Below are 23,634 nucleotides of genomic sequence, written 5' to 3' on the forward strand. Positions count from 1 at the left end.
AATCCTTCCAATCACTGAAGAACGTCAGCTGTTAACTCTCATCGGTGGTCTGCCGCGTACCAAACATTAGCTCCGCCGAACGCACGGGACACCGTTTGAAATCCGCGGTCTTCCGATTCGGCGACGGTATCCGGTGGCGGGACGGTGCGTGTGAAGACGCGCGTTCGTGGTTCGCAGTGTCTGTGGAAACTCGGGGGTGTATGGTGGGGTCGGGCGGTTGGTTGGGGAGATGACGGAGAATCATGAGAGCAAGAGGGAAGGGGAAACTGCAGGAAAATTCATGCTGGAGAGAGAGAAACAATATATACAGTCCTATTAGTTGGGGCGAGAGAAGAGAGAGGTTTGTCGAGGACGGTGTGAGCGACAAGAACAGATCCACGCGTTCCAGCGAATGGGAGGAACGAAGACACCGATAGAACCGGAGGAAACGGTCGCTAGAGGGGGACCGAGTGCCTATAGGGGAAACGAGTGGGAGGGGTGGAGGGAGAGGGAAGGCAGCTGCAAGCGCAGTCGGTGCAAGTGAGATCCTGTCCGGTGGTAGACGAGGACGGGAGCAGTGTCATGGAGGCAGGTCTGGCCTGCTGGCTGTCTGTCGACCTGCTCTATGGCTTACCTGACAGCGCCTCGCCAGTGTTTCCATAGCCGCGTACATCGATGGATCGTCTCGCGTGCCTCTCGTGAGAGCCCGTTGAGCTCGCCACGCTCGGACGCGACACCATCATCATCATCATCACCACCACGTTATACCTTGTGGAACGATCATCGAACTGGTAGATCCTCGGATCCCGCGTGTGTACAGTGGGGGCATCAGCTAGTAAAACCTCGGCGAAAACGGTGTCCAGGTGTCCCGCAGTGTGGTGTGTTGGATTCAGGTGTTATCATCGGTGTTTGTCCCCCACACGGCACCACGAGTGAAACAGAGAGACGCGGTGGTTTTTGCGACGCGCGAGACGGGTAGAAGAGAGGGAGGGAAGAGTGACACGTTGCGATACGATCGATCGAACGGCGAAGTTACATGCGTTTAAACGGACTGGCTGACGGCGAGCCGATCGCGGGGTAACAATGTGCTCGTGACAGGGAAGAAGGACCTCATCTCCGTGAGTGGAAACAAGCCCTTTGCAAGAACTCACCGATTCTCGGCGTTGTTCTCTCTACTTGACACGGTTAAAGTCCAGGATTCCAGACGGTTTCCTGTGCCCTCGAGGACCCTTCTTCTGCGGTTTGGTCGCCGGCACGGGGAGATAGAAGTGAAAGAGAGGAACGGCGAAAGATTACGGCGCGCGAAAGGAGGAAACGGATAAAACGTGGGCGTTGAGTGATTGTTGTCGGTGCTAGTTTCCATTCGGAGTCATGAGAGATACCAACGATATGATGGAGGACGCCTTGTCCGAGGTATGTAATAACCTGATAAATCGGCCCTCGTTTTTATTGGTTCGGAGCAATTTTCTCGATTGTGGTTCTCTGTCCTCGATGTGGTTGGAGTAACATGCTCCGGAATATGGGGAATCGGTGATACGGATTGTAGAAACGTGGTGGAATCGACGGTTGAAAGGGCCTACCGATTACCAGGGGACAGTTGCGCGATAGAATGTCGACTTAACTCCACGATTTAGAAACACATTGTGGCGGCGTGTAGTGGCCCGTTTATGGAGGTCCCGGTGAGGAAACCTCGCTGCTCTTATACGTATATCGTCGCCGTTTCGCTCGAGCCACTGGATTCGTTCGGGGATTTAAAATGTTATTTTTACTTGAACACCCGTGACCGAGGGGGTTTGGTTAAGTACCTTCGAGACGATTTAAAAAGTTCTTTTCTTCTTTCTGGAGCGTATTTCCGTCTTCCGAGAAATTAGAGGCTTGTAATTCATTCGAATATCCGGACAGAAGAATCTGTTCCACATTCAAACATATTAAATCATAGTTTGATCACTGGTTAAACATTTGAGGGGCTCAATGGAAATAGATTTAAAGTTTTTAGTTTTTTTTTGTAACATCAAGATCTAACCTTATTTTTCCTGAAAGTAGTTGTGTAATTTTATAGCAGTTTGGCATGTGCCGTTCTTCCATTAAGCCACTCATTTTTGAAACCATCAAGTGGATAAAATTGGGATGATTTAAAGGATCCGTTTTGGAGCATATTGGTATACACTGGAGAAATTCCAACCTTGAGATTTATTTAAGTAATCAACAGACACGTTTCTTTAAGTTAATCGAAATTGATTCACCGGTTTAACCATTTAAACATTTATATACTCCGTTTGGGGATCGTTACGGCTTTTTGAAAGGAGGTGCACTTTCTTTTAACCGTTTTTCGCCGAAATGCTCGTGTCCCCGTGGGAAAAAAACCGTCGGAGAAACTGCACCTGTTTGCGTCACCGGCGCTAAATTACTGTATTTGGATTTGACTCGACGGCCATTGTCAGGTAATCGTGTTATTTCGGATTCGATGCACTTTCCCGTACACAGCCGTTCGGTATTAAATTCACTGGCGTATATACGCGCCGGATCATGAATCCCCTGCCATTATCGGTTATGTTCTTCCGTGTCTGCGTGCATTTCCATTCGTTTTACCGTCGAGAAACAGACTTCCCCTACGGCTTCCTATCTCTCTCTCTTTCTCTCTCTATAAATACATATATACGCGTGTTTTATTTGACTCTTTGGTGACTTTCTGTCCGATCCAATTGAATTTCGATATCAATATTCCGACGTTATTTCACGGCCGAATAGAGGTGATTCGGGTGAAGTTTCTGCCATATGAAACGACGATGAAATTTATACAGTACCTCCGACAACGGGAATAGTTTCATCGTCCGAGTGAAAGAGTCGTTTAAAAAAAATCGACTACCATGTGTTTAGTATTTTTTTTTTTTTTTTTTTTTTTTGACGAAATTTAAATAAGTGGAGATCGGTTTAATAAACTAAATAGAACTAAATAATCCGTGCAATTGGCCATTAACTAAGGCGACTCACGGACCGTCCAACAAATAACTTTCCTTTTGTATCGGAGAACCAGTTTGCTACGATGTGCCAAAGGTGCAACATTCTACTGGTTTAATTGCGCCAAAGGTACGCGGATCGCCATCGCTGAAGCGTAAGAATTTATGCGGGAGCGGCTGTGGGGAAGTCGCTTTTGAAAGCGTCTTCGGTTTTGAGTGCAGAAATATGCACATAACCTGCGTGTACAAATATTCTGCTCAACTTTGTGTATTATAAAATTAACTGCATTCTTCCACTACGGTAAACGCTTACTTTATGATTAGTGATAATATCTCGAACATTTCTTGCCAGTACGAAACTTCTTTAACACTAGAACTACCGTCGATAAACGCATATTTGCTTCCATCGCTAGATAAAATTTAGAAATTGACTAATTTCTTCACTCTCATATCGTAATAAAAGGTGTCAAAAGATCTGAGAAAATGTATTGTCATAACATTTTAATCGTCGTTGTAAGAGTGTATTGACCAGTCATTTTGACTGGTTTGGTAGTTCTATGTAGTGTTAAATAACATCCAATCAATAGAAAAACGGTGTTACTATGGACTACTAATTCGTCATTCGTCGTGAGCAAAGACATTGTATCTATAAAAAAATTTGAAATCTTATGAAAAACAAATTTTTGTACAAAGTATTAAAAACATGCAGTGATCAGGTTAATGCACAACAATGCGAATGCACGTCCAATTATCTTATGATTTACCATTAAAGTGTCACGCACATAAAGTCTCCCCCAGAAATCCATCGTCATCGTCTTAGAAAATTAGAAGGGATTCCCTTCCACTTGGTGTCTCGCTTGCTTCCGGTTAGCATTTCACCCTTCCGAAAAGGGTGCAACCCGAGGCTCCTATAGAGGGTGTTGGACGGATGGAAAACGTCTGGACAATAGAGCAAAAGTGTCTGAAGGATCGTGTTTCCGGGTGCGGGGGTGGGTGGAATGGAGAAGTTGCAAGGAAAACTAAGGGGGATGAGCAGGCTAGCTGATAAAAATCCGTGTTCGCGTCGGCGTTAATTGGATTTCTTGGTGTTCCTGGGCCCTGGAACGGGAACGACGACGGTTCTCTCGATGGTAATATGTGTATGTGTGCTCGCGGAAGAAAATGTGTTTGTTGTGTCTATAAATAGAATGTTGCCGTTTAGCTGGGTAATGCCGGAGCATCGATCGCGGGCGCAACGCGCCAGCGGAGGAAATGTCGGCCGACGTATCAGGGCTTGTGCTTCGCCGCTAATTAAAACGTTAATGGTACTCGCAGCGCTCACCAATTAATGCGTTCCCTTGCGAGTGTATCAACAGTAATTTCGTGCGTTTGATAATTCGCGGTTTCGCGAATCGGAGAACTGCGCTGTTTCGCTCACGAGCTTTCCTGCGGATCTTGTACGCTTGAATAGCTACGATCTCCGTGATCCCTGAAATTTTAAGACTTTGACCGTTTAAATAGAGTTTTCCCTTCGTTAACGAGTTAATGAAACGTTTAAGATAGAAAATAAATTGCAGGAATTAGAGACAGTAAAAATAACTAGAATAACATGTGGGTATTAAGCCGAGAAATTGACGTGAAACTGTCTCTGTGCCTGTACCATCTAAATGGGCATCACTAGACTAGGGATATTTATGCAAATACAGATTTTTATGGATTAGTTTACAGAGACAATCAAACAGATATTTGTTCATTCTGTTAAGGGTTCCATCAGGCTCGAAATAAAAAGAAACCTGATTTAACTTCATTAACCCTTGGAGTACGGTGACCGAGTCCGTTTGGACCCGAGTGTTTAAAAGCCATATCTAACTCATCGATTTGTGAATATACATATAATTATAGTGTGATTAATTGTAGTTACTGATTGGACTCGTTGGATGAGGTGTATAGTCTGTAATTACGTATGTGAATTTGCACAGTATCAATGATAACTATAAGGGCGTCGTCGTTGGAAAATGGTTTCGAGGGATTGAAACACCGGAACGAATTTCGAAGTTTAATATCGCCGCGTAGATTAATTGAAATTTTCTTTCGACCACGCTTCCAATCTTCTGGCTGAACCACTCGCCGCAGGGTGAATACGGGCCTTCTTTTTTTCTTCCTTCCATCCCTCGGTTTCAATCCCTCGCCCTCTCTCGTTGTTTCTTCATTCGACAATTTCCGAGCTGCGGGGAACTTTTCATCCGCAATTTTCCGGTATCAAGAGGGAGAAGAAGGGAAAATATTTTCTTTCCCGGGACTGGTGGTTTTCAGCTGGTTCCGCCAGGCCCGCGGGCCGACTCCCAATTACATAATTCACCGTCGTTGGATCGGGGATCTTGATAAAATACAAAGCGCGATTACACGCCGTATAAAGTTCCTTCCCCGACAGATATTACTTTCTGCTAGTGTATCATCTCTTTTTCAAAGTTCCTCATCTGTATATACTGGGTGTTCCAATTATTAATTAATATTCGGTAATATATAATGTGTATAAAGTATTAATATGTATAAAGAAATATTCAGAAATTTTGTAAGCCATTTTGGTGCGTGGAAAATCATTCGTTACTCTTTACAATTCTATAATCTTTAGAAGCACTTTCTTATTTCTCATTGCTAGACTGCCGTTGTTTATACATTTATAACATCTTTTAGCTTAGGAAATGCAATCAAATCAGTTTCATACTATTATGTGTTACTATTTATTTAATAAAACATCTACAGACGCCTTTCCGAGGCACATACCGGTATATCTCGTAATATTCTCAGTCCGAACGAGGGATAGAGATGGTTATACTCAATTAATGGTCACGTTAATTGCGGCACCGTGTATGCACGACCACGGTAATTCCGAGTCAGAGTGCGGTTTTCCACGTAGTTGAAAGTTTAAACGGATCCACGCCTGTTTGCGGGAGTGAGATCGATTTTGAATTTTGGTACAAGAGAACTCTCTATCGTCTCTTCTCCAGTTCGAGCACAACTGTTAGTATCATCGACGAAACGGTCTAAATTCGTTCGCGTACACACGGCAATAATGTTTATTTACGAGCTCGCGGAACTGTGCCGACGACGATATTTTTCCCCCGTGTCGTCGTCGACGGCGGAAATGCAGCTGCCGCGGAAATTGATTTCGTTGAAAGCTTTGCTTACTCTTCTGGATCCGACCTTTATATGCTTCTGGCGATTGCAGTGCTCGTTCTGCAGTTTTCAGGATATGTATGATAACATACGAGAAATATCGACTGTATACGATATCAAGACTAGGAACTACCGACAATGAACGTATACAGACTTGTCTCGATTATTGTCCAGGCATATCCCCACCACTTGGGAGTGGAGGGGAGACTGTTTTTTATTTTTGTTTTTTTTTTATTTTTGTTTTCTCTTGCATTTTTTCTCCCACAGTTGTTGCATCGAACCATTTTTGTCATCAGAAGCATTTGATTCAGTCAATTGTCTTTCAGGCTGTAAAACAATTTTCCCAACATTCTCTGCAATATTATATTTTCAATTTAATATTATATTTATTTAATATCACAATTTCTAGTGTTCAAATAGCGTCGAACAACTTGAGAGAAAATTATCGAAAATGTGAGATGATAAATTGCCATCGAGATATTTTCCGATTCACCGTGACGAAGTAGACGACCTATACATGTCTCATTGTTCCTGAAGTTCGAGGCATTTCAGAAGCTCTTGCCATTGTACTATTCTATTCCTGAAACTAATTTATCCACTCGAGAAACACCAGGCAACAAGTTACCTACAAAAATGATCGGATAATAACGAGAGAACTTTGTTCCCCTGTATAGAGAGAAAAGGCGCTGTGTAGCTTACAATACACCTGGTGCATCATTTCATTGTCTTAATTGTATCTGAATTGAAAAGATAAAAATCAGGAATTCAGCAGGTGTTCCCGGGGATATTTGTACCTGGAACAAAAATGGCCCCTGAATTGGAAGTTGCGAGCGATTTCGCCCGAGCCATCCAGGGACTTGTACTTCGTGAAAGTTCGCGGCGACTTCACTTCAAAATTCCCTACGGAATCCCTTATCAGTCGTCTCGGCTCGTATTCCACCGTGGAATCTAAATTTCAAATGAAATCTTATTTCGCGACCGAAAACTTTTCACTTCTTTTTTTTTTCTCGCTCGACGAACTTCCCTTTGAACTTCGCCCCTTCCTACTGTCCGGAATTCTTCGTCGTGAATTCAATTCGACGCGGGCGCTACGATTTCCCTTTGGCAACTTTTCATTCCATTTATTCTCGCTTAGACACGGGCTGATTCAGACACGAAGGGGAAACTTCGTTCTGGAGATACGCGGTGGCGTTTGGAAATTTTTTAGTGGAACTGCACTGAAAATATACAATGAAATTTCGAATTGGGTGATTAAATATTTATTTATTTTATTTATTAACAGGACAAATACCCTTTAGTACAAAGTTATGATAACAAGAGAACAAAAAATGAATATGAAAATAAATGATAAAGTAATATTAAGTATTGACAATGCGGAGAAACGAATTCTTTAATGGTAGAGAGTGAAAAATTTCGCAATCAAATAAATTCATTTTGATAAACGGTTTTTAGGATATTTTATCTGAGAGGTGAAACAACACCATTTTTGTCCGCTTGTTCGGTGTTCCAGTAATCTGCATTTGGCAGTTTCCGATAATCGATGTTATGCATTACTCGAAGTGTTTTGTGTGTCTCAGTAAACTAGCAGAATAGAAAGTAAATCAATGATTTAGCGTCTCATCTGTTGAAGCTTCTTTAAATTCAATTAGAAATAAGTAGAAGTGAGAAACGCCCAGGAGAATTGCCATTTATCTTTTGCATCAAATAAATGAATTTCAAAGTGGTTGGAGACACTTTTAATTCGCTCTGTTCTTCAATTATGACATACGTAAACTTCGAAGATACCAGAGAAAATCGTGATATGTATCTTGATTTATTATTCCCTGTGCAGCGATGGAAAGCCCGCTGACATGTTTTCGAGTCACTCGCTGTATGCAGGATTTATCAGAACGGAATTAAAAGCAGCCGTAGAAAAATCCACTTTCTCATGGATCTGCCATCGGTCGTACAATACACCTGTGAACTATCACAATGTACGTTCTATACATATTTTTTTTTAATCCACCGGTATAAGCCCTGCTATTTGTCGAACGGTTCATTCTCCTTTGCCCCATTCTGTCACCCTCTAGTAACGTTCAGAGAACATTATTCGAAAGATAGAATGGCGGAAGGGGGTGTAGGTTTTTGTTAAACGCTCCGTTTTTATCGGTTCTCGGTGTAAAATCGATTTACAACTTGCAAAACACGAGCCTGGGCCCGTATCGGTATCATATTTACGATATATCAATATATGTATATGTATATCGTTTACGAGGCGAACGGGCAACGACGGTTTTGTTGGCCTTTTTACGGCACCTTGCGCATCCGGCCCGCGTAAGAGTATCGATATTCGATATCGTTGTTTCCTCCCTGCCATCTCCTCCTCCACGATAACTGCGTTTCAATAAAACGAGCAGTGCATAAAAATGTTGCAAGGGAATTACGACTGGTGGTGGTCTACCGTCTCTACCCCAACTTTTATTCCCCTCGATTACGCGATTATCTGTCTCCTCGAGCACACATTGTGACCATTTTCCTCTTCACGCTCTACTCAGAGGACTACGTGCATTAATGGTATTCGAGGTGGGTCGCGTTGTACTTCAACCAGTAAATACTATAATTTCCGTCCCATTTAGTCCATTCGGATCTGGAATAATTCAGTTATAATCGGAAATTATTAATTCCAAGTTCGTTCGGAGAATTTACAGGGATTTGGAGACAATTCGGAATTACCATTAATTTAATCTTTGTCACTGTTTAACTGATTCGTTATTTCGAAAATTTTTATCTAGATAAAGGAATTTGTCTATTTCTGGCCAATTTCTTAACTTTTATTACTCTCTTACAAAATACAGCCTGATCTCGATTATCGTCCTGATCCGTAAAGTATGGGCTGGCGTACTTCCATTACTTTAAATTTGTTGGGAACAAATTACAATCACGTCACGCTGTTCACAAACTATGTAACTGTAAATATCTACGTAACGTGATAGCATGTGATTTCACCTTACTGCTCTACCTTTCCAGTTCCATCGATCAATGAACTCTGGTCTCGTAATTTTGCCCGTTACTCTTATGATTCCTGTTTTCCTCGCGGAAAAAGCTACCGAACAACCTGTATTCGTCTCGTGATCGTAATATTAAAAATTACGATCAATATACATTTAATAAACGATCCCCATTACCGGTATTGTATATTCAGTGGCTTCGATACGAACCGATCGAACCGCCAGAGACTAACCCAATAATCTAACGGACGATATTTATACCCGATGAATTAACATTCGCGCCCCGAATCCCGGTGTCGATCTCCCCCCGGTTAATTACAAGCCATTAGTTCGCTCACGAAAGTTTACACACAGACAGCGAATCCGTATCCGGGACTAATTAGTTGACCGTTCCCCGCACGGAATATTCATTTGCATTTCTAGATTATCATCCTGGAGTTTCATTACCATAATCCCAAGCTCTCCACCCCACCCCTACGTACTTTTACTTTTGCCAATTTGTCGGCATTTAACCTGACCCGCGTGTACCGTGACCGTTTTCCCGCGAAAATTCTTTGTTCAATTATTCCACCGATGCGTAGATAATGGTTCTACGTGTCCACGTAGAAGAAAGTTACATCAGAAAGTGTGCCCCCTGATACCATTTAACTTTCGTAAATAGTTTCAGAGGTATTCCAGCGGGTCAATTTAAATGGGACACCCTTTATAACGCATGCACTGCGCTGAATTTCGCGTTTTGTCAGTGTCCTAAAAGGGATACTACCTAGAGCCTAAAGGTTAATCTCACCTGCTGTTTACCCATGGGGGAGAGAAAGTACTGTTCTTATCTCACCTCTCTTCCCCTTTTGATGGCATTTAATAAAGCGTTTATAAGAAGGGAATACATTACAGTCACTTCCTTCCTTTAAAAATCACTCAACAGAAGAATCAAGTGCCTGTTTCATTAAGGGTCGCGTAAATTTAGATACACGAATTTATACGTACATCCACGATCTAATCGCCACACATATATATGTATAATAATTAATTATAAAAACTTGAAGCATCAGCACCGTGTACCTTAACCAGCAATAAATTCCAAGAACAATCTATTTACTTGAACCAATTAAAAATCGTGAAAGAACAATTTCCATTAGAAGTATAGGTACACTGGCCTGCGTAAAACGATCTGATAATCCGAGAATTTATAATCAGTACACACAATTTTAACATACCAGACACAGATTCGGTACGAATTATCCGAGCACCGGAAGTCCGTTCGTGTAGACATGATTTATCTCCCAATTTTCGATCGTTTTACAACGACCATAAATCACGATCGATTACCGTCCAATATTCCTTGTAGAATATGATAAATAAAAAGGACGGAATCGCCGTATATTTATCGGGACCTCCTCCCTTCGAGGACGGTCGGTCGTCCTCTAGAACGAATTAATCGAATTTATATTAAGAGGCCCTCCCTCGGAGCGGGTGAACGACCCGCGTCGCCGTTATTAAAATTCCTTCGTTATTTGCAATTTAGATCGATGACCGGACCGGGTGAAAGACCGGAACTAATTTGCGCGGAGCGTTTTATGGACAAATTAGTCGCGTTTATCGGGCATTTATGTGTGTTTAAAATTGATAAGCCTGACGAGGGGTTGCCCGGCCATAACGAGGCTGATTCGCGGTTAACGTTTTACGGATGAATTAGCCATAGGTGGAGGGAGAGGAGGGCTGCTGTGGATAACCGCGAATTAGAAACGAAGATTAAAACTGCGACGGCCATTTTAAATTGTATCATCGTCTCTTTTTAGGGTTTTATCGCTGTTTATGATACATACACCGCTTGTATAGCTTGAGAGGGGTTGATTCTCTGTCGAGAAAGACGTCGAAAGTGGGGAATGACGTTGGGTGGTGCATTATAAAGTATAATATATACATTGGAAAGAAATTTTGGTCTACATTCTTGATTTACATATTTTTCTATACCGAAATCAGTATCGTCTTGTCTTAGAAAAAAGTCGTTCGTTTTCATTTTAACCGCAATACAGAAGGATTGAAAATTTTAGGGTGGTTTTATAGTTATACCACGCAGTGTATGAATCTATGTTATACCATCCTTATTGAAACTCGGTTAAGGAAGGAGCTAATCAATCTATCGGCTTCATAGATTATTATTTTCCTGTTTTCACCTTCCGTAGTACGTTATTATCGTTTCACGTTAATAACACGCTCGAGTATACGCCATCAAAGAGAGGAATCGACGTTCAATTACCTCTGACAAACAAAGGGGAGGAGGGAAAGCGACAAAAAATTGCTTCACGCTGCACCAGCGTATTTGCACTTCGCCCGCTTATGCACCAGCTAATCCATCTTCTCGTTTATTTTCTACCTCGTTACGGACTTTTATTTAACGAGGCCTCCGGCCCTGTCACGCTTCTCGGTGTTGTGCCTCATCCTCTCGCGGGACGTTTCGCACCGTGAAATGTACCGTTGATTTTAGTGGAACCGACCTGAATCGACCGAAAATGAACAATTTTTAGGTTTGTTCGCTGTGACTTCTACCATAGTCGGTAGATAGAGAGGTGAATAAGAAAAATGCAATTAGAGTTAAAGAAATATAATTAAAAAAATGTTATTGAGGCTCCATAGATTGTAAGAAACTGCTGTTAAATTTGATCCCTTTTACATCCTTTCCACTGTAGCTATATGACTGCGTATTACATATTACGAAGTAAATAGAAAACAATTTCAAAGAAAACAATTTTCTCGAAGTCTTGGTTAGAGAAAGATCCCCAAAGCACCGTACTGAATGTTAATTCTCGCGAGAACAGCGATCCTAGCTAGTGGGAACAGATATGCAGATCCGTGTCCTCGAGGAAACAACCTTAAGCGGAAAAATTGAAACACGTGACGATGGAGGGAAAGTCTCTGTGTCCTTTTGTTCTGATAAAATTGCATTTCTGATGGCTGCTGCACAACCCTGTGTCAAGGCCTCGATTAACCTCGGCTCCGGAATGGAAACTGGGTCAGTTTGCCGAACGATTTTATTTGCTCCACGAATCAGTATCCTAAGCTGCGCTATTAATCTTCCGCCAATACATTTTTATCACGAGACAAACCCTTTGAACGGAGGCTCGGGACCGTCGAGTCAACGAAATTACATTCCGGACGAGACGTCCACAGCCACGCTCGAATCCATTTCGCCCCGGTTTTCCTCTTCGCTCTGATTATTCGCTGAAAGAGTTACTAAACAGGACCGACGCGAAATTACTTCCATAAATTCCGCCAGCAGGTTTCGTTGGATCAACCCGTCTCTTGGTGAAACTAACGGCTACTAAACTCTTCGGGGAATATTAATACCAATTTCTTTGTTTCTTGGACAGGACATACACTCTGTTTGATATTTATAACTTAGCTAATCAGTATTTATTCCTGACTAGAGGGAAGGTGTTTTCATAAATTTAAAATTCAACGTGATGACAATATCTGAGGAAAAAGATTTTTGTTATTAGAACATTGTAATCTACAATAGATTTTCTAACAAATTTTACAAATCGACCATTTTTGTATTATATAGATTAAATCGGTCTGTGATTTAGTATAAATTCATGGAATTAACATTAACTAGAGATAATTGGATTGACCTTAAATATTAGTCTGTAAATTCTGTCATGTATTTTAAATCACCCTGTAAAAATGTAAGTGGGGTTGAAAGGAGTCAGAGAAAACTCGAATTTTCACAGTCACTTCAAATTGCATTACATTCGTTAAAATAATTTCGTACCACGCGACGTGTCTTTTGAACAATCCTCTATTTCATTACGCGCAAAATGCAACTAAAGGGTCTCTAAGGAAATTCTAACTCCTACGATCCTCTTGCATTCTCTCCAGCTACGAAATCGTAAAATCACGTCCGTAAATTCCACGTCACTACCCTCGAATCAGTCTCCGTACTTCGAGGCAAGTGCTCGAAGCGTAAAAGAAGGAAAAAAATCTTGGAGAAAATTTTAATTCACAGTGCGTCCTTTTACCATCTTCTCGGTCGTAAAACGTGTCTTCGCGACAGCAAGATCCGTCCCCGTGTCTCTGCCTCATCCTCATTATTCGCTCGAGAGAGAGAGAGAGAGAAAAAGAGAAAAAAGAAACAGGAGAGAAAAATTACGTTTCGAAATAAGACGCGAAAGAAACAGAGTAAGAGAGGAAAAGGAATAGAGAAACAAATTTCCTTCCAGCTCGTAACAATAGAAAGTCAATTCCGCCTTTATTTCTTCGGCCAAGTTTTTATCCAACGCCAGAAGTTTTCGTTTCGTCGCGTTAACGCGCCCCATCCCTCCACCCCATTGCGATTTTACTGTCAGCTTATTTTATCTGCGTTTATTACCATCGTTACGACCAACAGTTTCCATTACTTTTCTTTCGAGGGATTTGCGAGATGAAAATGTTTGCTCCCAGCCCCTAGGAATTTTACAGGAATTGTACAGGGCGATTCAAAAACGAATCACACGATATTCTATATTTTTGAAGATTGTTATCTGTATCGTGGGTTAAAAATCCTCAAAGTGTGCCATGGTTTGTGAGTGGCCCTGTAGAGCACGAGCAGAAGAACAGTGTATAAAGCTGTCTTTGTAACGTTCATACGATTAAATAATGTGGAGGTATATACGTTTGTGCTCGTCGAGAATGAAATACCAGTGTTGGATGAAAATTCTTCCGTCTGCAATGTAGGTATTTCAGGCAACAGATTTTTGCCCGTTCTTTCAACCCTCGTATTTCGTTTCGTTCCCCTCATCGTTCGTAACGGAACAGACGCGTCCCTCAAACGGTTGCTCCATTTTTTGAAATTACAATGGAGCCGAGTACGATCGATCCGGTCCACTGTGTAATCGCGCATAAATCGAGCAATCCTCTTTAATTACGTCCCGCGTAAGAAGACTTCGGGCACCGTGGATTTACATATTCCGAGGCAGACGAGATCGCGTTTCCTGGTCCATCGAGAGATTCGCCTTCGCCTTGGGACACGATGCAAATTGACTTTTTATATGCCCGCCACCGGGGATTAAGAAGACGGAATAATTTGTAATTAATTAGCGCGCGCAGGCCTGTCTATTTATTCTTTCCTTCCTTGGATCGTTGTCCCGCCGAATGAAATAATTAGAGGGGACTGTAGGAGAAAGAGTTTCGTGAAATTTTTATACGAATTCCTGGCCAACATTCAGTGTAACAATGGACTGTATGTTAATTTATGCAGTTGTAAATTCACGTGAATATTCCAGCCTCATATATCGACCGAGGAGTGTTGGTGTACGATAAAACAAATTGACCCAGAATTTGATTTTAAAGTAAAATATCCTTCAGGCAACTGCAGGTATCTTAAAACATTTTTTTCAGAATTTTTGTTTCTTCTTTAAGAATTTTTTTAAACACGATGAAACTTTCAATGGTAATTTTTAATCATGAGACCTTAATCCACACTGTTCAAACTTTTTCTCAGAAGTTTCTGCGACTTAAAATTGTTCCGATGTGAAATTCTCTGGTATTGTGGATAATCGTCTGTTGTTTCGACACAAGCATGTCAAAAGACAAGATTATTGATACTTCTGTAATTGCTCTTGATGTACCAATAAGTAATCCACTATTTCGTTTTAATAAAGTCGTTACAGAATTCTGATTTAAAATCTTTTTCTACCCTTTTCTTCCGTCAAAATGGTGGCGAACATTGATAAATGAGGACAAATATCACCTGGCACGGTGCAAGCTACCAATTTCCTCGAAGATAAGTGTATTTAATCTGACAAAATACAGTGGATCACTTATTGGTACACCTAATATCATAGAATAGTATAGAAGATGAAAATTAGAGTCGTGTATACCGATACCTGGGTCCCGTTTTACCTGGTCTAACTAGCAAGGGGGAACTGTGCATTTGCATACGGGGGAATTTGCATATTTCCGAGCCACTTGCCGGGGCCAACAGCCTAAAATCAAGCTTTTTCTTCTTCTTTTCGTTCTCTTTCTTTCGGCCGATTGAAGCGCAGCCACTTTAAGTTCCCGTCGTCCGGTGCACGCGGAACGATCGGGCTCTCGCCGAGGCTTTAATGTTAATGCGTTTTCGTGTCAGCCCCGAGAATTACCTTGTTCGACAACGAAATCATCAAGTGTACTCCGTCAAATTTTCTGTATACCGTTTCGCTGCTTCGTAAACGATTCCTACGCGGTGCCCTTTTATCGAACCGACAGGAAAAAAGACGAATCTCTTGAAAACTTTGTCGTTTCTATTTTTTTTTTAAATGTTCCTTGACGATGACGGTCGAATGACAATCTAGAAATCATTGTAAATGCATCACGGCAATGGATAAGATCGATAAAGGGGATTGGTTCGAAATTAATGGGTTTGAATAGTTTACGAGACTTAAATTAGCTTTATCTATCCAGTATTTATGCGGGTCTGAAAGCAACGAGTGGGCTTGTGTATATTGAGAATAATGAGTCTGATTCGTTTGTTGAATAAATTCATTGTAATCGTGTCGTGAACAAGACTATCTGTGATTCATGAGTACTGTTAACGTCGAAGAAATACTTAATGACTCAGTATTAATTATATTGTCGATGGACATTATAGCTTGTATTGGCAGATCGTCGATACTCTGTTTTCTGTTGAAACTTTAATACACTGGGTTGTATACAGCTTTCAAGTATCTATTAGAATACATATTAAACAGATACTAAAGTTAACGTTAAAAAATAATAAAAAATGAAACAAATCGAAAAGGTGGTAATTTTCTTGCCTGTTATTGTAAGAACTAGGCTAGTTGAAACGACAACCTACGAACAACCCTACTAATTTAATTCGACCAGCTATCCAAAATAAATCAGCTTCAACAATATATTTATTTTTGTATTCGTAAACCATTCAATTTATATTTTCAACCTTGTCCGAACCAAAGCACAGAAAATATCATTTCACTCCTCTCACGAAACAAATTACACTGACCGAAAGAGAAAATAATGGTAACAAGCAGACGAGGTAAAACTACACGAGCCCCCACCCCCGTTTTAATTTCCAACCCCATCGTTACCATAGTGTTTCGACTCACGTTTCCACGTCCAGGAGAATAAATCTCCGCCCGTTCAGGAATTTTTCGATCTTCCAGGGCCCACTCGAGGGTCCCTCCCCCAGGTTACCGTAAAATTAGGCCCAGCCGACAGACAGTTCAGGAAGGGAAAATTCGGGCGCACAATGACCACGCCACCGTAACTTTTTCCCGGGTGTTTATTGCCTGGTGTCTCTGGGTCACTGGGTGCACGCATTTTCACGCGGCCACACCGCTACCCATCGCAATAAATTTCCCGAATTTACGATCGACCAAGGTCAGCCATAAACCGGCCACTCGGTAGCCGAGCGAAATTTTTGTAGGGGGGTGAATTTCGCGTTGGAAAGTCGGAAGGAACTGGAGGTCTTCTCATACCGACGCCGATTGTTGATCAGTTAAGTGTAGCAATCTGTAATGTTTTATTGTGGTTAAAAGGAGATAAGAAGTGTAAAAGTAGTAATTACATCTGAAACAAACGCTTTAATAACAGAATGAGTAATCACATTTCGACTTCAAAGAATAGAAGCTTCCTGAAGTAATTGCACGTAACAGAATAATCGTACCCAGGAGGGAATTAAGTGCCAAAAGGTATTTCCCACGTTATCGATAACTAAATTCCCTGCTTTTTCGGTGCCACCAGATGCCACTTTATAAAGTACCCGGATGGCGGTATAATTTCCACGCCCCGGACTGATCATTCTCCACAGTTTCACGATCCTCCTTGTTCACCACGATTATCGTCCTCCTCGTCGTTCAGGAACGATTCTAAAGGGAGGGCATCCACTGGCGTTTAATTCGCCGGTTAACGAACAGACTCGAATTAGTGGCCGGTAGCGAGGAATTTTATGGAAAATTTGAACCTGGATAATTAAACGTTTGACAGGGACCTGAATGCGCAACCATGCAATTTTGTTGCCGAAATACCAAGCGTTATTCCGGGAGAAAGTCGTAATGAGTATACGCCGATTGCAAAGTGCCACATTAATGGCGACCGGGTGTAAGTATACATACATGGTGGACCACGAAACGTGGATCAGCTTAGATCATTCTATAGCTAGCTGTTTGATGGAATATTTTTTTAAGATGATTGCGTCAAATTTTTTTATCAACCCGTTCTTTCAAGAGTTTTCAAAATCACATTTTGTTTTTTTTTATAGATAAACCTATAATTTTTTTACGCTCATCTTTTAGCAGATACTGAGACGAATTCGACAAGTATCGTAACAAATCATTTTTTTTTCTTCTAAACCAAAGAAACATTACACTTGTTTTGGCTAAGTGCAATATGACGAGTCTAACTCGTCGTTCGAGTTAAGAGAATATTTAACATGTACATTTTTGTTCATTTCAGAGTAGTTGTTTTTGTTTTGCAATTCTAATTACCTGGGGTTAAACCGACTGCTTAGTTTTATTTATGACGATCTATACCGATGGTTAAGCATTTAAAAAATTGTTCGATCGAACAGCTAGCAGTAGAATAATCTAAGTTGATCACGTTTATATGGTCCACCTTGTATACTCAGGCCACCGGTTAATACGATCTGCTGCTTTTTGTACGTTTCAATTTCGATGAACGATCAGGAAGGTGGGGAGAACCCCGAGGAACCGCTGACAACCGCAAGGAATCTTGTTAACCATTCTTGATGGATATCTGTGCATCTTTCTTCTTCCACGTGGCTCCCATTTCTCTGTCTCTGTTCCTCATGTTTCGAACGCGTGTTCCGGTACTTGTACACATGCCAATTTCCATCCTCCACGCGGTTCATTTCACATTCCATCATCGATGAGTCCCCGCTGGTTTTTATGGCTACATTAAAAAAAACGTTACCGCCTCCCTCGTTTCCTCGAGATTGTTTAATGAACGCTGCTGTTGCTACTTTGTCGGCTGATGGATTGATCACGGAGTTGCGGGCCTGACGAGTGATATTAAAAAGGAACACGTGTTCGGGAGGGGAGAATTTTTGAAGACAGTTTTTAACGGATCGTCTTTCTTGAACGAATACAAAAATTTGGTACGTAACTTGCTAAGGAAAAAATTACTTTATTATTACTTTGATACATACTTTACTGGCGGCAGGGTTTTTGCGTTTGCACATGTACAACGGGGGGGGTTCTAAAATATTTTGAAACTATTACTTAACTTTTATTTCTCAGACTTACATATTTTTTTTACCATTTTAGTTCTTATTTAACAAAGACGTACTATTATGTTATCTGACATCAAAGTGTTAATACGTCGATGTACAGTGAAATTCAAATACTTTAACAGGTTTTTTTCTGTTTGGTAGGACACCATGATGGACTGCGGGGCCGACGGAGGAGGAGGGCTCGAAGACCTCGTCGTTTTGGCCACCGACGTCGCGGATTCGTCTCCAACGATTCGAGGTAATTAGAGACCTTCACCTTTTCTCTCGGCTATGGATGAACCCCTTATTTTCAACAGATTACGGGAGGTAAAGGTTAAATCGAGATGTCAGGGGTGCGGTTAATTGGGGGTTGAACAGAGCTTTGCTTAAAGAGTCTGTTAGATCTGCGATTTTTATAATTTTGTTTCTCCATTTGTACCTTGAAAATGTAGTTCAGGGAATGTATTTTTCGTTTGTTAGCACTGAATGTATCGAAAAGAAAAGGAAAATGGATGTAAAAAATATCTTTTGGAACAAAATGAATTTGAAAATCCAGGTACCCGTGTGTCCTCCCATGGAATAATGTTACTCTGTCATCTGTAGATAAATTCAGCTCTGTAACTTTTATTTTAAAGAATTAGCAAATTTAACTATTTATCCCTACGTTATATTCACTTTTTTAGGGGCAAATTAAGTTGAAAAAATGAATCACATTATTCTGTGTATGCACTCAAGTAGAATGGTCTCCCATTAACAACTTAAGACTTCGTTCGAATATAATCTCTCAAGGTGCTCGGAACAATTTCCAGAAACGATTCTACTCGCTCGTTGCATCCGAATTTCACAAGAATTTCGTTCTTTCCACCCCCAACCTCCCCAAAAACATTATCTTCGAGACCTTGTCTCGCGAAGTCAGCCAGCGAATAGCAATTCAAATGATCCCAGCCCCATTTCCGCTCGAAACTACCCTCTTGTTTCGCGTCCCTCGCCCACTTGCCCCGCGGGTATGTACCACGTTTTATTTACCCGTTAATTAGATCGTCGCCGGGGGCCGACCTGTATCAAGGGAGCACATTCCGCGTGTAACGAGACAGAATAACTCTGTGTCTGTATAGGAAGGAGGTGGAAAAACAATTAACCCCTCCAACTGGATTGTCGTACACGTGTATGTCAGTATAAAGTCATTACTTGTTGGAAATCAAATAACTGTATAAAATTGATGTCACTTGTTTTATTAATATGCCTTAAAAATTTGATATTAATCGTAGAAGGAGAGGAGGTGGTTTAAATATAGACTGACACTTTTATACTTCAGAAACGGAGTTGGGCAAAATTTTAAGAGAGTGATTCTGAACTTTCAACAGTTAACGAGATTAACTAATAACTTGCTAAATGTTTGTAAATAAAATACACTACGAAACAACGACTCTAATTAAATTATCTAAATTAATTATTGATTGTGCCATAAATTCACCAGTGCAAAACTATCTACCGACTTTAGGGGTTAAAGGAACACAAACGTGTGGTTCGACATCGTGGTACTTCGGGGCCTGGAAATTGGGGAAATGCAATTACCAGGGGCCCCTGAACTTACGGCCAGAAAAGTCGAATATTTTGCTCCCTAATATAACCGGAGACGAGACAGAATTATTATTTAAGGCAGAGAGAAAAACCTCTTTGTCACGGACGGGGCCTTTCACTTTGTGTTGGCTCCTCTCCGCCGAGAGAAACCGCTCTCGCCAGGTAGCGCGTTATAAACGTGTCATTAAAAATGGTGAACGGAGTCCCTGGGATTATTTCCAGGGAAAACGGGAACAACCCGAGAAAACGTCTTCACTATGCGGAAAACGCGCGGTGTTTACAGAATCTGGGGGCGGAGAGAATGATTCTTCGGGGATAATCCTGATATTGATCGAGGGGCGAAAGAGTAATTGGGGGCTTTTTACAGGGGCTTCTGAATCGGTCGAACGGCGAATGTTTTAATGGGGTGACTTCGGAGATTTTTCTTGCAGGTGTATGGGAACCATTTGAATTCTGGTGTTTCTTGGTGAAAATTAAAAAATGTTACGGTTTCACGTGTATGATTTATTGCATTTTTCTAATTTTTGACTGAAGCTATTCTTGTGATTTCTTTTGGTGACAACGTAGGGGATAAAACGAGATTAAAATGAATTGTGATTGTAGACGGTAATTTTTACATATTATATGAATTATATTATCTTATGACTATACTGTAGATTTTTATAAAAAATGCAGGATGAAATATTTTTCCCTCAACATTTCTGCATCTCACCATCACGATAACAACCTCGACACACGAAACAGTCCATAAACCAGCCGGGAACAATCCCCTAAAAAATTCATCCAGACCCTCTCGCGAAATAAACTCCATTCCCCGCATCCAATTCTCCGTGAGTCGTTACAAAAACGCAAAGAATAGCGAGGATCTGTTCAAAGCCCGTGGTTAGAACCACACACACCCTTGAATCCTCGCGATTTCCCTGGAGGAACGCATCGCCAAAGAAAAACTCGTTTACGAATAGGGTGACCTGTCCAGTGCGTGTATGAATTATATATAAAAACGAGTAAATTGAGTTATTAAAATAAGCATATGATAAAAAGGTTAAATATTGATTTTTTTCAATGCCTTGTTTCATATCGAAACAATTTTCACGCCACTAGTTAGAAGTGTACATTTACTTATTGTTCATTCACTGACAAAATCTCTAATTTTCTTTCTAATTCAATTGATTACATTTTTTTAATTCTTCTAAATGAAATCTATACGTTGAAAAAAAAGTACAGTTATTCCTCGACTCACGACATTTCGCACTTACGACCGTAAAAAAACTTCTTACTTTTGCCTCCCTTATTGCCTCCTACTACTTTGTATCGGGAATTACGAAAATTTATGCCAAATTAAAATTCTACTTACCATTTCTTTCAGTATTTGAAATAAATTGATCAATCGGTAGGAGGCCCTTACCTATATATATAGATATTAAGCACTGTAATTTTCAAGAGTCAAATATTCAATAATAATATCATAAAAAATTCGACTTTAATCTAAAATCTGCAAAATAATCATTCATCGCTCCGTTCACTCTCATTATTCAGAGACAGTTATTTACCAAAGGGTGGTTGCCAAATGACAACCAGCTTCCGTGTTCCCCCGTCCGGTCGAAGGGAGTCAATGCTCTCTCAGTGCACTCCAACGAGAACACACGGAGACATAAATGAAAAGAGAGAAAGATGACAGAACGAACAAAAAAAAAAAGAAAACAAAACGAAGGGGGCGGAGGAACGAAGGTAATTTCTTCGGTCGAGGCGGATTCCACGCGAGTGTGTGTCTCAGGGCCCATGTCAGAGGCGCGATCGTCCCTTTGGATCCATGTAATTACGTCCTCTCGGGGGATACCACTCGGCCCCGTCTCTCGATGACTTCACGACAAAGTATAACCCTCGGTTTTACCACTTTATAATCAACGAGCACTCCCGCGATCATCCCTCCCCATCCGCGATTCGCGGTGTCCGCTTAGACGCCTCGCGAGTAATCGCTCCTAATTACCCGGTCCTTTCGTTCCCCAGGACCTGTCTTTCACCTTCGAAAACCTCCTTTTCTCATCCCCTCCTCTCAGGGGACGACGTCGAAATTTTCGGTCACGCGATATCCCCAGGCAAAAGGCATCGATCCCCCTGGCGAATCGATCACGCCTCTGCCTCACCTCTCTCCTTCTCTCGATCTTTTCACCGGTTTGCGAATCACGTTACCCGTCGTGCTTCTTTTAAAATTCTTCCGAGTCGCCCGGAATGATCGCGTTTAATTGCCTGTACGTTCCTTCGGATCGATCCTTCTGCCCGATCGATAATTCCAATGGGGCCTCCGGGATTGAGATTGAAGCTCGTCGAGTGTTTTTAATTGGCTCGGCCGGTGATTACGCTCGGTCTTCGGTTTGATTCGAACTGCGACACCGGTTTCTTCTCTGTACGACCGGAGGACAGCTGTTATGGCGTTTGACTCTACCCTTTGCTGGGTTTAGGTTGTTTTTTTTTTAGACGGTCGATCCTTTAGTCGATTTTTAGTCTATGAGTGGGTTGGGTGGTTTAAGTGGGGATTAAAAGCCGCAAATCAAAAAATATTCGACCAATATTCCTTAACATCATCTTCACAGCATGAGCCTACATTTATAATTTTATTGTTTCAATACATCATATTTTTTTATTTGACAAAAGTTACCTATTTTTTTCAAAAAATGTTTCACTTTTCCAAAAGAAAGTGGACACTATATATGTTTGCTAAATCCAGGTTCAATTTTAGCCGCGTGTTTTTAAGACTATAAGGCACTGAAAAGTGTGAAAAATAAAATATTTCGTCTCTTCGGAAATCTTTTTAAGAATACAGAATATATAAGAAGATTTTTATTTCCTCGTCAGTATTTCGAACGTATAGACGGACTAAGGTTAAACTCTCTTCAGTCCTGAATCTGATCCCAAAGGAAGCTTCCGTCAAAGCAGTCGTATTCGCAAGAATTCTTAAAAATTAAATAAATTACTCCAACATTTTCCAATTCTCAAAAGAAATATCCAACAAGGGGATTCTTTTGACTGGAACACCACCAGGATTCCGATGTCGGAACAGCGCCTCTTTACTGCGAAAATGTCCGTCGTAACGGAGAAAATATCCTCGTAAAATGTTATTCCTCCGCGTCCTTAAGAAGTCAGAGCTAACACAGAAGCTCCTTATACATCCCGTGAAGGAGTTATCTCGGGCAGGATCGATCGAGAGATTACGTAAAAGTCGCTCGGGAATAAATCCTACGGGAGAGAGCATCTTCTACGGAATCAGAGTAGGGATCGATCGGGACGCTGCTGGATATCTTGGAATACGGGAAAAACGGCACCCGTCTGTTTGTCCGAAACGGGATTTAAGGATAGATCGTAAATCGGCGGGTTCGATCGGCATACGGGTCCTTTCTATTATTCAAATCGTGGCGCAGTGGTCCAGAATCAAAATTTAGCAGCTTGTACACACTTATCTACTATTATTTTTTTATCTTTTGAGCAATCAAAAAATTTGTAACTCATAATTTTATTTACATAGAAGTAGATAAATAATAAATATTTTAGGTGGGAGAATGGCTAGGTAAAGTAGATAAGAAGAAAAAAAGAAACGGTGAGGGGGAGTGTTATAATATTGTAAAAGTAGAGTAAAAGCCAAAGAGAAAAGGAAGTTCAATAGGCAGGAATAAAATTATATTTATAATTCTAATTTAAACTTAATATCCTAAATTTATATTTTATATAAATTTTAGAGATCCTCTTCGACGATATCGTCATTCAGTAAACAATGTTG

The 23,634-nt window shown here is 41.0% G+C and overlaps 1 protein-coding gene across 1 annotated transcript in view; it reads left to right on the forward strand.

The window, feature by feature from the left end:
* Positions 1 to 1,350: 1,350 nt before the first annotated feature.
* The window catches only part of LOC107193942, a 29,301-nt gene continuing 7,017 nt past the window's right edge, over positions 1,351 to 23,634 (forward strand). The window contains exons 1-2 of the mRNA XM_015583481.1: positions 1,351 to 1,392; positions 18,444 to 18,540. Coding sequence (XP_015438967.1) covers positions 1,351 to 1,392; positions 18,444 to 18,540 — 139 coding nt within the window. The remainder of the gene's footprint in view (positions 1,393 to 18,443; positions 18,541 to 23,634) is intronic.

The sequence above is a fragment of the Dufourea novaeangliae genome, unplaced genomic scaffold (genome assembly GCF_001272555.1).
Source record: "Dufourea novaeangliae isolate 0120121106 unplaced genomic scaffold, ASM127255v1 scaffold21, whole genome shotgun sequence".
In the NCBI taxonomy this organism is placed as follows: Eukaryota; Metazoa; Arthropoda; class Insecta; order Hymenoptera; family Halictidae; genus Dufourea; species Dufourea novaeangliae.